Raw genomic sequence first — 13,506 nt, forward strand, 5'->3', positions numbered from 1 at the left:
CCTGCCTGCCTGCCTGGTAGCCCCTAACTGCCCCCCCCCCCGGCTGGCCTGATCGCCCCTCACTGCCTCTGCATGCCAGCCTGGTCACTCCTAACTGCCCTCCCCTGCTGTCCTGGTCACCCCCAACTGCCCTTCCTGCTGGCCTGGTCACCCCTTATGCCCCCCACCCCCACCGCCAGCCTGGTTGCCCCATGCAGCCTGATGTTCGGTTGTTTGGTCGTCCCTCACTGCCCGCCCCTGCTGGCCTGGTCACCCCACACAGCCTGCTGTTCGGTCGACCCGTTGTTTCGGTCGTCACAGTTACTGCCTTTTTATATATATATAGATAGGTGTGGTTTTAAACTTTTGCTGAATTTAAAGCTATTTTAACTTGCATCATAAACTGAAACAGGTTAGTATTTAATTCTTATATCTGGATTTAGTAATTGACAAACTACTGATAGTATATTCTACATTGTTATTTCTCAAAATATAGTCCAGGAGCCATCTGGATTGCAATTACTATTGATGTTCTTTTTAGTAATATTATATCAGATCTGTGGACTCAGAATTATGTAGATCAATGGGAAGAGTGGAAGGGTCTGTATTTTGTAATTTCCCTATGTTATGAATATTCAAATTGGGGAACCACAGTTTTATATCATGATGCCTAACACATGGCATGCATGCCTCCACTTCCTTATTGCATATTCATTGTGGAAATTACTAATTGGTTGCAATATTCTTTCCTACAGGACTGACATAAAACCATAATACTCAACACAGAGCCTTGGCAGATGGATGGCTTGACAGATAAACTAACCTCCCTTGAAACTATTCTTTGGCAACATATTTTTTAAAACATAGTTAAGAATTTGGAGATAAACACTGATATTCTTTAAGTTTCAAATAGGTGTCAGAAAATTTTGCACAAAATATTGTCTATAAGGCTTCAATTAGGGGAGAAAGCAAGTCTGAATTTATGAAGTCATTAACTCTGGAAACCGTATTCATAATAACAAAAAGTAATCGACTATGGAAGAAAGCATAAAAGAAGATACAGTTTTTTGAAGGGCATAGTAGAATGAGACCATTAAATACTCTTTTTGAATCCACTTTGTAGTTTCTGAACGCTTAAATGTGCATTGTATAAATTATGTTCATAATTATGGCTTAAAATACCCATTAAAAGATAAGGTATTTTTCATACATTATGTTCAAGGCAGTTTGTGATATGTTTTAGAAAGTTCCCCAACAATGAAGTTAAAGTAGAAGGGGTACATGAAATATAAGCTTTTTGCTAAATGATAAAATTAACAAAGAATTTTCAATCTTAATATTTAAAAAAACTCATTTTTACAATCCATATTTACTTTGTTTTATTCATCTATTACAATACTGTTTACTGAAGACATTAGTTAATAGTCAATATTTGCACATTATCTTGTCTTATCATACTCTATAAAGTCAAACTCTTTATAATATGAATAGTTTTATGTAGTGAATTTAGAATTAGATGAAGAAATTTAGTGTCAATAACTCCTATAAAATGATATTTTTTAAATGCCTTTGATAAATATGTTAAGGGTGATAATTTCTTACTGAAATAGTAAATAAAAAATATAAAACATATTTATTGTTTTTTTAATAACTGCACAGACTGGACTCTGTAAATATTCAGATCTATATTCATACAGTATAAAAATAATGGCCCTGGCGCTGGAGGGTTACAGGTTTGATTCTCGGTCAAGGGCATGTAGTGGGGTTGCAGGTTTTAACCCTTGCCCTCATCGGGGCTTGTGGGAGAGGCAACCAATCAATGTGTCTCACATCGATGTTTCTCTCTCTCTTTCTCTCCTCTTCCCCTCCTTCACTCCTTTCCACTCTCTAAAATGCAATGGAAAAAATATCCTTGGGTGAGGCTTAACAACAACAAAAAATGATAGTAATGACTTATGAGTTCTAAAGCAAATAAATCCTTTCACAAAATTACTTTTGGCCATTCTTTTTTTTCTTAAATATATTGTATTGATTTTTTTACAGAGAGGAAGGGAGAAGGATAGAGAGTTAGAAACATCCATCAGCTGCCTCCTGCACACTCCTCACTGGATATGTGCCCTTGACTGGAATCGAACCTGGGACCCTTGAGTCTGCAGGCCAATGCTCTATCCACTGAGCCAAACCGGTTAGGGCACTTTTGGCCATTCTTTAAAAAATATTTACCATGTTAACATTCATACATAAGCACAAAAATCAGTTAATATTTTATATGTTTAAAACATGTAACCATGTGGAAATCTGATGATTAAAATTTTTAAAATATGTATCACCTTTATTTTAACCTAAAATATTAATAAAAATTAATTGTTTTAGGTGAATATGTTGACCTGGCAAACTAAGGAGGCGATTTCAGAGACATTCTTTAAGAGAACTACTTGTGCCAAACATACCATCAATTTTATGGCCAAATTAAAACAATTTCTAACAAATAAATTTCAAACTTGCTCTTTTCCTTACTGGAATTATGGCAACAAGCATTGAACTTAGAGTCAGGAGATATGACTTCCAGTCTTGGCTTCTATTTGGTTAATAATTATTATAGAGGAAAATCATTTGGTTAAAGAAATATAGTTGGACAAGGTTGTTCATGTTGTGATCCTGTGAACATCTGGGAAAGAAGCACTAACACTTAAATATAATTTCATGTATGGGGAGAAAGAACTTAAAATGGATCAATTAAAATAAAGACACAAACTTTTACAGATGACTATATCATCTTTATATTTGAAGTATTAACATTCAAGTACTTTATGGACAATAAAGATTCTTGCCTTCTTACGTTTTGTAAACTATTACATTAAGGACCATTATTGTGTTTTATCTAAAAAGCAATCTCAGGTAGAAAAATTCATTGAGTGCTTCTGTAGGCTCTAATTATCTATAATAATGAAAGTGTAATATGCTAATTAGACCAGACAACCAAATGACCTTCCGGACGTCCTTCCAGATGACTTTCTGGATGAAGCCGGGGCTGTGAGGGCTGAGGCAAGCTGCCACAGTTGCGAGGGCTAAGCCCCTTGCATGAATTTCATGCATTGGGCCTCTAGTAACTTATAAAAAGAAACATTTCAACTGTTCTTGTTTTAACAAATTCCACACTATCTGACTTTCCTTAAACTTTGCTCTAAAAATAACTTGGAATAGTTTGGGGAACACTACTTTAAAAGCAATAAATTTTTTACTGAATAACTCTACAACTATAGTTAAATGTAACTGGAATATAATAGTGGGTTGGGAGTATCTTGCCCCTTTTTTAATGATACCTTTACAGAGATAGCTTTTTTGCCTCTATTTTTAGGTTGATATCATCTGTAAAATCCTAAGGAAGTTTGACCAGTGATTAAATGATAGCTTGGTAGGTCTTGATAACCTAACTGTATTTGAGAGTAGACCTCTTTTCATAATTTACAAAACAAGCCCTTGAGATTTATTTAGCTGTACTAACACTTTCTATTTAAATATGTTTAAATAGTTCAAGCTTAATTTTATCTATAATACTAATGTAAGTTTTTGTGTAAGAGTAATTTTAATCTTTTGTAACATTTTCAGCTCTTTTATTTCTAATTATTCTGACTTACTACAATATTCTCATGAATATTATTCATTTTTTCCCCTTTCACTTCATTTCTTGATATTACTCAATCATACATTTTTTTTTCATCCCAGTAACTAAGAGGATGTATAATAATTTAAATTTTATACAGCCAAATTACAAAGGAAGTAGATTTGCAAATTAACTTAATTTTATCTCTGTGCAATATCCTATCTACTTTGTTCGCATTATATATTATGTTTGTTAAATATAGTTCATGTTTTTTGTCAGGACTGCTGATCTTTTTTAGTCCAACTGTATTGAATAGCTAAGGATAAGGAGTTTACAAACCTCAATTAAGTAATATTATGGTAAGTTCCCTGAACTGTTGCAAATTACATTAGCAGAAATGAATGAAATAACTTATTATTAAAGGATAGAGTTGTAAAAGAATAAACAATGCAAAGGTAACACTTCCTGTGGTATTAGATTTAAGAAGAATTTCTAAGGCTTTTATCATTCATTGACACATGGCAAAGGGATTTCATTCAAATCAGTTTCTTTCAGTTCTTCAGAGTTTTCATTAGTGGTATTTATCATTCACAAAGCTCTGATATAACAAATGCTAATAATAAATGAAAAAGAGAATCTCATTCAGTGTCAAAGAGCTAGCTCCAATTGGGGGGGATATTAATATTCATAGCAACAATATTTTTCCTGTAGAATTCCGCATGCTTAATGTACTTTTGAAACACACGCACTTGGATGCAATTCTATTATTTTAAATTGAACGTACTATGCTTACCCTCATGTCTTAATATTCAGGGAGACAGGACATGACCAAGAAAATAGGTATGAGACTGTGACTACTTTGATAAATAGAGAAATTTTTAAGTCTTTGGATGAATATGAGTAGAAAACATTAACAGATGATGAAACTTCTTATTTGGTAGAGAAAGGAAGAAAAAAAATCTTAAGAGGAATTCAAGAAACATGTAAATGAATCTTATTTAAATATTTGTGCATTTGTCATTTTTAGTAAATAAATGGTTGAGGTAATTCCATGATAAAATATTATGTGTCACATTTTTTCTCTTTTAAATTGCATGGTTATATAGAAGTTTATCTTAATATAAGAAATTCTTCTTGTGTTATTAAATACATTTTCATGTTTACAAACCAAAGTCTATCTCACGATATCCAATTTTGTTAAGTAGTGCTAGTTCGCCAATGGTGTATATGTTCCCAAAGTAAATTTAAAGTTTTAAGAGGATCCATTGCCTTACAATTCTGATTTTACATTTTTGTCCTTTTTTGCTTATTAAAACTCCAGTTGTGTTGAGTGCTCAGGATTCTGAGAAGCAGTTAGTCTTCCAACTAGTGAAAGACAAGAGGTGGTAGCCTGTACTTTTGTTTGCCCTTAACTATTCAATTCTCAGATATTGACCAGTGGAACAAAGTAATTGAGCAACTAGGAACACCATGTCCGGAATTCATGAAGAAATTGCAACCCACAGTAAGAAATTATGTGGAGAATCGGCCTAAGTATGCAGGACTCACCTTTCCCAAGCTCTTTCCAGATTCCCTCTTCCCAGCGGATTCTGAGCACAATAAACTCAAAGGTAAGCCCACCAGGGACACTTGAGAACTGCTATGTGGGCAATGGGCTAAACATGCAAATGATAGAGACATATCTCTAACGTGAGCTACCTAAATTTAAGGAAAGGTATTTCTTTTTTTTATTATTGTATTAGAATTTTATTGTGTTGACTATACTTGAAACAAGTATTGGGTAAGGCTGGGAAATCTTTATAATAGTGAGCCTTCCATTATGATGGTGTTTATTGCAAGAGGATCCAAACTGTAATATAATACAATTACAATCATGAATATAATTATGACTGTGTGGTGTTGAGGGAATGCAGTAGGAAATTAATTAGACACAGGTCATTCTAGGATTCCTCCAAGGGGTTCTGATTGATTCAGGGAGATATCCTGGTTCAGGAGAGGTATTTCTTAAAAGATCTTTCTTACAAAGGGCAAGTGGTGAAGGATTTTAGAACTGACTGGATATCCAGAGAGAAGGATAATACTGAAGTGTGCAACAGTGGTGCAGGTTAATTATTTCATGGGGCTTATTTAGAATTTTAAAACTATTTTGTCGTGTAACTAAAGGGCCAATGTAACATAACAAAATCATTGTTCCGATTCTTTTTATTACCTGGAAAATATTTTCAACACAAGTTGTTTGTTGTAAAATCTTGGAGAAGCAGGTGTCTGAGTTTTATTGTATTTTAGGGAATGCTTAGTCACATTTTTTTTTTCATTTAGAGTGACACATGGGATTTTACCTACACATTTTATATTCAATATAAACACTTTCATTAATAAGTATTTTTTCAAATACTTTGTCTATAGCTGTGAACTTTAGTAACAAATCTTAGTTTCTTCACCCACAAAATTGGGATAATAATGCCTCAGTCGTAGGAATAGAGACAAGGAATAAATTTGGCAAAGTTATAAAGTATAATATAAATAAATTTCTAATTCTTTTTGTAACAGGACATTTCTGAGAACATGATTTTGAAACAAATTTGATTTTCCCTTCTTCCTGGGCTCAAATCCTGGCACAATAAATACTCAATAACTGTTAGATATAAAAATAATAAATGTATTTATTATTATTGAAAATGATCCTACACATTATAAAAACACACACATACTTTTGAAATTTAACCCCAAATATTCAGGGGGAGCAATATATTAGTTACATATTTATTTATTCATTTTTTAAAATATATTTTATTGCTTTTTTACAGAGAGGAAGGGAGAGGGATAGAGAGTTAGAAACATCGATGAGAGAGAAACATCGATCAGCTGCCTCCTGCACACTCCCCACTGGGGATGTGCCCGCAACCAAGGTACATGCCCTTGACCGGAATCGAACCTGGGACCCTTGAGTCCGCAGGCCGATGCTCTATCCACTGAGCAAAACCGGTTAGGGCTATTAGTTACATATTTAATTTCAAGGCTTAATTTGTAACAACTATGGATGTAAATGAGACAGGGAAACTACAATGTACTATTATTTCCCAGGCTCTTACCATCTCCTCCAAACTTTCATCTGGCGTGTCCTCAATGTGCAGCATTGTTTTTGTGTCTGTGGCATTACCCAGCTGCATTTCTTCCTTCAGCTGCCTCCACCAGCTCTCTGAATGGCAATAGACTAAATCATTACTAAATCTACTGCTTTGAAGATCAACACTGCCTATATATAGATCGAAGAAGATCTATGCCTATATGCAGATCTATGGATCATTCTGCAACTCCCCCCAACCCCCACTTAACAACATGTCCATGTGAATATATATATAGATCAACCTCATTCTTTGAAATTGCCATATACAATTCCATGGCACAGTTGTATCAGAGGTCATTTGGTGGCTCTATAGATGGAAATTTAGACTGTTTTAAAACTTTTTATTCCATAACCAATGCTGCAATGAACTTCCCTTCTATGTGCATTACATGAACATGTGCAATCATTTCTCTACACTGTATACTAATAGGTAAAAGTGGAACTGCTGAGTCATAAGGTATTCACATTTTAAACTTTAATAGATACTGACAAATTTGCTGTCTAAAAATCTGCATCAATTTACATTCCCACCAACATGAATGAAATTACTTGGTGTTCCTGGACATTACACCATCTTTTATTTTTGAAAATCTGCTGGATAAAACATATTTCATTGTTTCATTTTATGTTTCCCTAATCACTAGGTGAAGTTATCTGATTTTGGGGATGAAGGTACTACTTGGTTTTTTATTTCTTTTTCTTTTTCTTTTTTTATTATATATTTATTGACTTCAGAGAGGAAGGGAGAGGGAGAGAGAGATAGAAACATCAGTGATAAGAGAGAATTATCAATTGGCTGCCTCTTACATGCCCCCTACTGAGGATTGAACCTGCAACCTGGGTATGTGCTCTGACTAAGAATTGAACACTGACCTCCTGGTTCATAGATCGACAATCAACCACTGAGCCACACCACTAGGCAATCTTTGTTTTCCTAATTTCCTCTCCCTCCAACAAATGTCCTTGCCAAAATAAAAATTTTATTAATTATTTTTCTCATTCGTTATTTCAGCCAGCCAAGCCAGGGACTTGTTGTCAAAGATGCTAGTGATTGACCCAGCCAAAAGGATATCAGTGGACGATGCCTTACAGCATCCATACATCAACGTCTGGTACGACCCTGCTGAAGTGGAGGCGGTAAGGCCTAAGCTTCTTTTACTTTCCTTCCACCAACAAATCATAGTAACCGGGTGCTCAGTGGTAAAAAGTGAGAGAATTAGAAACCCAACGAGCATACCAAGGACCTTCATGAAATCCCTAAGTCACAAACTTATTACTTCCCCTCTAAAAGTTTTCTTCTACCTGTGTTTTAAATGTATTTCTTTTTCAGGATTTCCTGTGAGAGATGGTGATTTAGTCCAACAAACCTTAGCGGTCCATGAGATATTTGCATTTGTTTTTGTTAAATTGTTAACTCTTCCTTTGTGTTTATTATCAATCTCTCCCGAGGCAAACTAAGCAGCAGAAAATGTGATAGAGGATAAGTTACTTTCCCTCTATTTCCTTAATAAGATGCCTTCAGTAAAGTTTAGTACTGAAAACATTTAGATTTATAAAGCTTCTACCAGGCCATTGGTGGCTTTGTGAAACCTTGCATGAATTAGATGAGAAAATTGGATATTCCAATAAGGACAGTATTTCAGGTTCATTCTAAAATGACTACCACAATAAGATGTATCTCCGTATTTTAAATCTAGACATAGTTTAAGAATCCCCTTGGAAGCATAACTCTCTATTTTCTTTCTTTCTTTAAAAAACAAACAAACTATTTTCCAGCCATTTAATATCTTCAATCACTTTCTTACATCTTTGCCTTTCTCCTTTTCTCTGTGTGGCATCAGGGCTGTACAGCGCAAATGGGCTATTGGTATTGTCCATGTGTGTTTACAGGGCTACTATTGGGGATGCCCTTTTGTCCCTCTTTTAAATGGTAATATCAGCAGTATTACCTTGTACCCAAAACATCAAAATCTCTTCAAATTCTTAGAACACCTGTACTAAGTGATCTCATTTTATTTCACATAATACCTTCAAATTACTTTATTTGAATTGGTTCTTAATCTTCTATTTGGAATGCTCTTTTTGTTTTTTCTCTTGCATCCTTTCTTCTACCCCAAGTTAATCTTGCTCCAGCATAGTTTTGCTTTGTTTAAGCTTTATTTCCTCTTCTTCATTGTGTGCTTGCCCATGTCAGAGATGCTAGATTCAAACTGACATAGTTCTTACCCTTTCATTCTTTAAAAAAAATTTTTTTTTATTGATTTCAGAGAGGAAGGGAGAGGGGGAGAGAGATAGAAACATCAATGATGAGAGAGAATCATCCATCGGCTGCCTCCTACATGTCCCATACATGCCCTACACTGGGGCTGGAGCCTGACTGGAATTGAACCCAGGACCCTTCAGTCCTCAGGCTGATGCTCTATCCACTGAGCCAAACCAGCTAGGGAACCCTCTCATTCTTCATTGGAGAAGTGAGATCTGATAGATGGGAGTGAGGATTAGGTAGAATCAAATTTTATAGACGTAGCATTTAAAAATCTACTTTTCATAGTAACCCAGTCCTTAAGCAGCCACACATTTCGGAGACAACACTTCGGTGATAAATTAGTCTCCCAATTCTGGAGACGGGTGTGCAATCCTTGATGACATTTTCTTAAGATCTGCTCTCCTCAGCACTTTTACAGCAATGTAACTTCATTTTGTTTCAAATTAATTTTTAGTTGCTTGAGTTTTACAAAATAAAAGCCCTAAAATTAAATACTTAAATTATAATGCTCTTAGAACTAAAAAACTAATGTTCTTACAACTAAAAAAAAAAAGTAGTCTTTTTCAATCTCTCACTCTTGGGAAATACTTTTAAGGATGTTCTTGGGGTAGAATAAAGTAATGAAATAAGTAAGATAGAGTATAATGTTTGTGTATGGGACAATTAAGTATAGTATAGAATTTTTTCTGTGATGATTTTCAAGAAGATATTTTAGGTTATGTTGATAAATTTTTGAGGCAAACATACACTATTTGAAATTGTTGCTCCTTGTTGGTTTTGGAAGTTCAAACCATGTGGCATACTTTTCTTACATCTAGTGTAATGTGTGCAATCTGTTTTAATGGATTGTGGCTAGTGTTTAATTGGGGTCATAAAGTCTGCATTTGTAATTCGCTTGTAATTATGTTGCCTATAGAAGAGATGGTTGCTTAGAACCTATAACAGTATATTAATGAATAGTTTCAATGAGTTTTTAAACTTATTTTAATTCTTTATGAAAATTCATTTGAAGGATAAAGAGATGAAACTTAGGGTACTAAAATGGCTAGAGCCTTCTTTTAACCATGTCAATATTATCATGTTGGGGCAAGGATAGCAACAACGCAAGATGTATGAATTTTAGGAGAAGGATCTGATAGAGCCTGAAGGTCAAGGAAAAGGGATCAATTAATACACAGAACAAGCAAGTATTTAGCACCTTGAATAAGATCATTAGTCAGACGAGGGTAAACATTTTACATCTAGAGGTGTTGCAGCGAATGGGTTGGAATCCTGACCCTTGGGCAAGGTTAGTTTATTGCTCTATGAAACGTATCAAGAGGTCACAACTAAGGATGTTAGAAGCAGTGATTGCTATGCTTTCTGCAATACCCTTAGAATTCATGCCTTTGTTATTCCATGGGAATATATATTTAAAGTTTCATGACCGTGCTTTACAGACACATGGCAAAGCTATAATGGAATCACAAGTTTCCTGCCAGGACTGACAAGACTATTTTACAAAGTAAACTCCAGTGTGTCTCTATAATCCAAATAAGTGGAAGTATGAAATAATCAAAATTTCCATGGTTATAAGTCATCATAAGATCCAAGATTAGACAGCTTTTAAGTAACTTATATGATGTTAGTAAAAGAAGGAAATCAAAAGATGAAACAAAAATAAGGTCCAGCGGAAGTAAGTAAACAAGTGAAGAGAGGAATAAAGGACAAAGTGCAAAGGAAGGTGATGTCTTCAGAAAAAGTAGTAGAAAGAATAGTAGAGAAATGCTGTGTGTACTAATCTATTAATCATACTACTATCTCATCATATTTCCAAAAGTGCCAAAGTACCGAATGAAAAGAGAAGAGCATATGAATGCTGTCCATAACTCTGAGGGAAATTATTCATGTTTTAAAAGTCGAATGTCAAGGTTAATAGTGATCTATCTGTGTAATAGCACAGAAAGATTTTGAAGTTATAACTGCTCAAATTATTCACAAGTTATTATTCAAATAAGGTTCAGAGTAATAAAATCATGTGCCCCAAAATGAGCACAAAGGCCACACTTCGTGTCAATGCTATTTCATGAAACAACTGTGGGAGGCACTCTAACTCTGCTTCGGTATTCATCAAGAGGGCAAAGATATCATACACACACCAATGTAGTGTATTGGGTTGTGTGCATCTCCACAGGTATAAAAGATGGGTTAGGTTTCAATTTCTCTTCTGTCACTTACTATCTGGTCATTTTTTTTTTTCTAATTAAAGAGTCACATTTATTGCAATCCGGGACTATGAGGGGTCATTCCCAAATCTCATAGTAGTTATTTGGTCACAGTTGCAGGGTTATATAGGCAAAAAATCACAAAGGTATTGATTACATCTCAGGGTTTGGAATGAGAAACCTGGTTCGCAAAAAAGCAGTTTACAGAAGCAGAAATTAAGCATGTTAATTACAGTTTTGGGTCTCCAGATCACTGAGTTGACAGAAACACATCATCTGGGACCGCTGGGTTGACAGGAACACATTATCTAGAACCCTCGGGTCTCGAACCACTGAGTTGGCAGGAAGTCATTATCTAGAGCCATCGAGGCAATTTAGAGTAATTGCGCTGTCCTGGTCTTAGGACCACTGAGTTGACTGAAACACATTATCTGGAACTCTCGGGTCTTGGGATACTTGTGCTGTCCTGGTTCCCAGGTACAGAGGAATGTGCTTTCTAAAACCAGTAAGATAACAATCAATGGGATAGTCATTCAATCGAATGGGATGATTTATACAATTCAGAAAATCAAAGTAACTTTTCTATTGTTAAGCCAAACAACAGGATTAGAGTTAAACTACAGTTTCAATCTGAAATGATTGCTACCATACTTCATTCCCCACTGGTTTTATGTACATGAGTCAAATCATGGACTCCTATCTGGTCAAATTTGTAAACCTTTCTGCCACTCAGTTTTTGTTGTTGTTGCTCTTGTTTTTAAACTAAGATTAGGGAACAGTCCCACTTACTGTGTAGTGTTCTTCTGAGAATTTTAAGAGTTAATGTTCATAAAGTGCTTAGAACAGTACTTGGCAGCCAGGAAGGGTCATATAAATTATTATCATTCTCATTATTATTACTATTATGACTTTTGCATACAAGGCTTTACTAGCTTTTGATATAGTAAAGATAGGTATGTATATATTCAGGGAAAAAGACCAGCTGCCCATGAAACTGCAGAAATAATCTACAACATTAAAAAATAATCACAGGCCAGGGAGGGTTAGAAATCAACCGAAGGACTTGTATGCATGCATATAAGCATAACCAATGGACACAAGACACTGGGGGGTAGGAGAGGCCGGGGGAAGGTCAAGTGGGGGGAAAGGAGACATATGTAATACTCTTTGTAATACTTTAAGCAATAAAACAAAATTTTTAAAAAAACAAAACTTCAAGTCAAACCAAAAAGAAAAAAAATCACTTAAAATGATCTAGTTCCTACCTACAAGATTTTAAAATGTTGCTCCTTTCCTTTTTTCTTTTTAGCTGATGTATATCCACTGCTACCCTCCAAGTGTAAGAGAATCCAGTGCCATTAATTTAAATAAAGATGCAGACATATGATACAGTTCATAAATCCTCACTGTAACTATTATTATGAAACTAGGGGATATTCAAGGTGGTTTGTGGGAATCACTTTGAATATTTGCCCTGTGCTCTGTTGGAGGGAAATATGAAAATAGTGAGGATTAGTTGCCTTGTTCCTTACCAGATTCTTGAGTGTAGACATCCTGCTAGGGTAGAGGGTGGTTTTCACCTTGCAACTCCTGGGAGTAGAGATGAAGAAACGCTTTCAGAGTATTTTCACAAGCTAAGGAGGAATTTATTAACAATATCTCCCCGCATATGAAAACAGGAATTAAGAAGAACATGAAATGTGACCATTTTTTTAAAAACACAGTTTTATTTGTCTCAGAAACTCCAGAACAGGCCAAGAAAGTGCTGAGGGCAGCAGCTTTACTAATGGTTTCTGCAGTTACTCTGCATTGCTAGGGGTGGGCGAGGGAGAGGGGGAGGAAGGAGAGGGAGGATGTGCTCAGTCATCACACCAAAGACATCAAAACCCCAAGCAGAAAATAAAAACCAAGATGGTGGCATAGGTAAACATCGGAAATTGCTGCCTCCCACACCAACTTCAAAAATACAACGAAAAGACAAAATAGACATCATCCAGAACTACAGGAAGACTGGCTGAGTGGAAATTCTACAACTAGAAGGAAAGAGAAAAGCTCACTGAGACTCAGAGGAGCTGCGAAAGTAAAGTGCAAAGGTACGGAGGCTCGAGCGCGGAAAGGGGCTGGTACCTGAGGACGCGGCTGTCTTTTTGAATCGGGAGGGAGTCACAAGCTCCCAACTGCTCTGAACTCCAGTTCCGGGAGGTCTCTGGGGACCCAGGACTCATACAGGGAGAAACTGGACTGTCTGGCAGCAGGCAGAACTCGGAACTTGAGGGCAGCTTTCCCTCAGAGGTGCTTGCAGCAATTACCCGGACAATGAGACGCG

At 35.7% G+C, this 13,506-nt stretch overlaps 1 protein-coding gene across 8 annotated transcripts in view; it reads left to right on the forward strand.

Moving 5' to 3' along the window:
* MAPK10 (mitogen-activated protein kinase 10) overlaps positions 1–13,506 on the forward strand; it is a 287,077-nt gene that overhangs the window by 227,980 nt on the left and 45,591 nt on the right. For all 8 annotated transcript variants that reach the window (XM_014545974.1, XM_014545971.1, XM_014545975.1 and 5 more), the window contains 2 exons: positions 5,011–5,193; positions 7,723–7,847. In XM_014545974.1, the coding sequence (XP_014401460.1) occupies positions 5,011–5,193; positions 7,723–7,847 (308 nt within the window). The remainder of the gene's footprint in view (positions 1–5,010; positions 5,194–7,722; positions 7,848–13,506) is intronic.

This window comes from Myotis brandtii, unplaced genomic scaffold (genome assembly GCF_000412655.1).
Source record: "Myotis brandtii unplaced genomic scaffold, ASM41265v1 scaffold424, whole genome shotgun sequence".
NCBI lineage: Eukaryota > Metazoa > Chordata > Mammalia > Chiroptera > Vespertilionidae > Myotis > Myotis brandtii.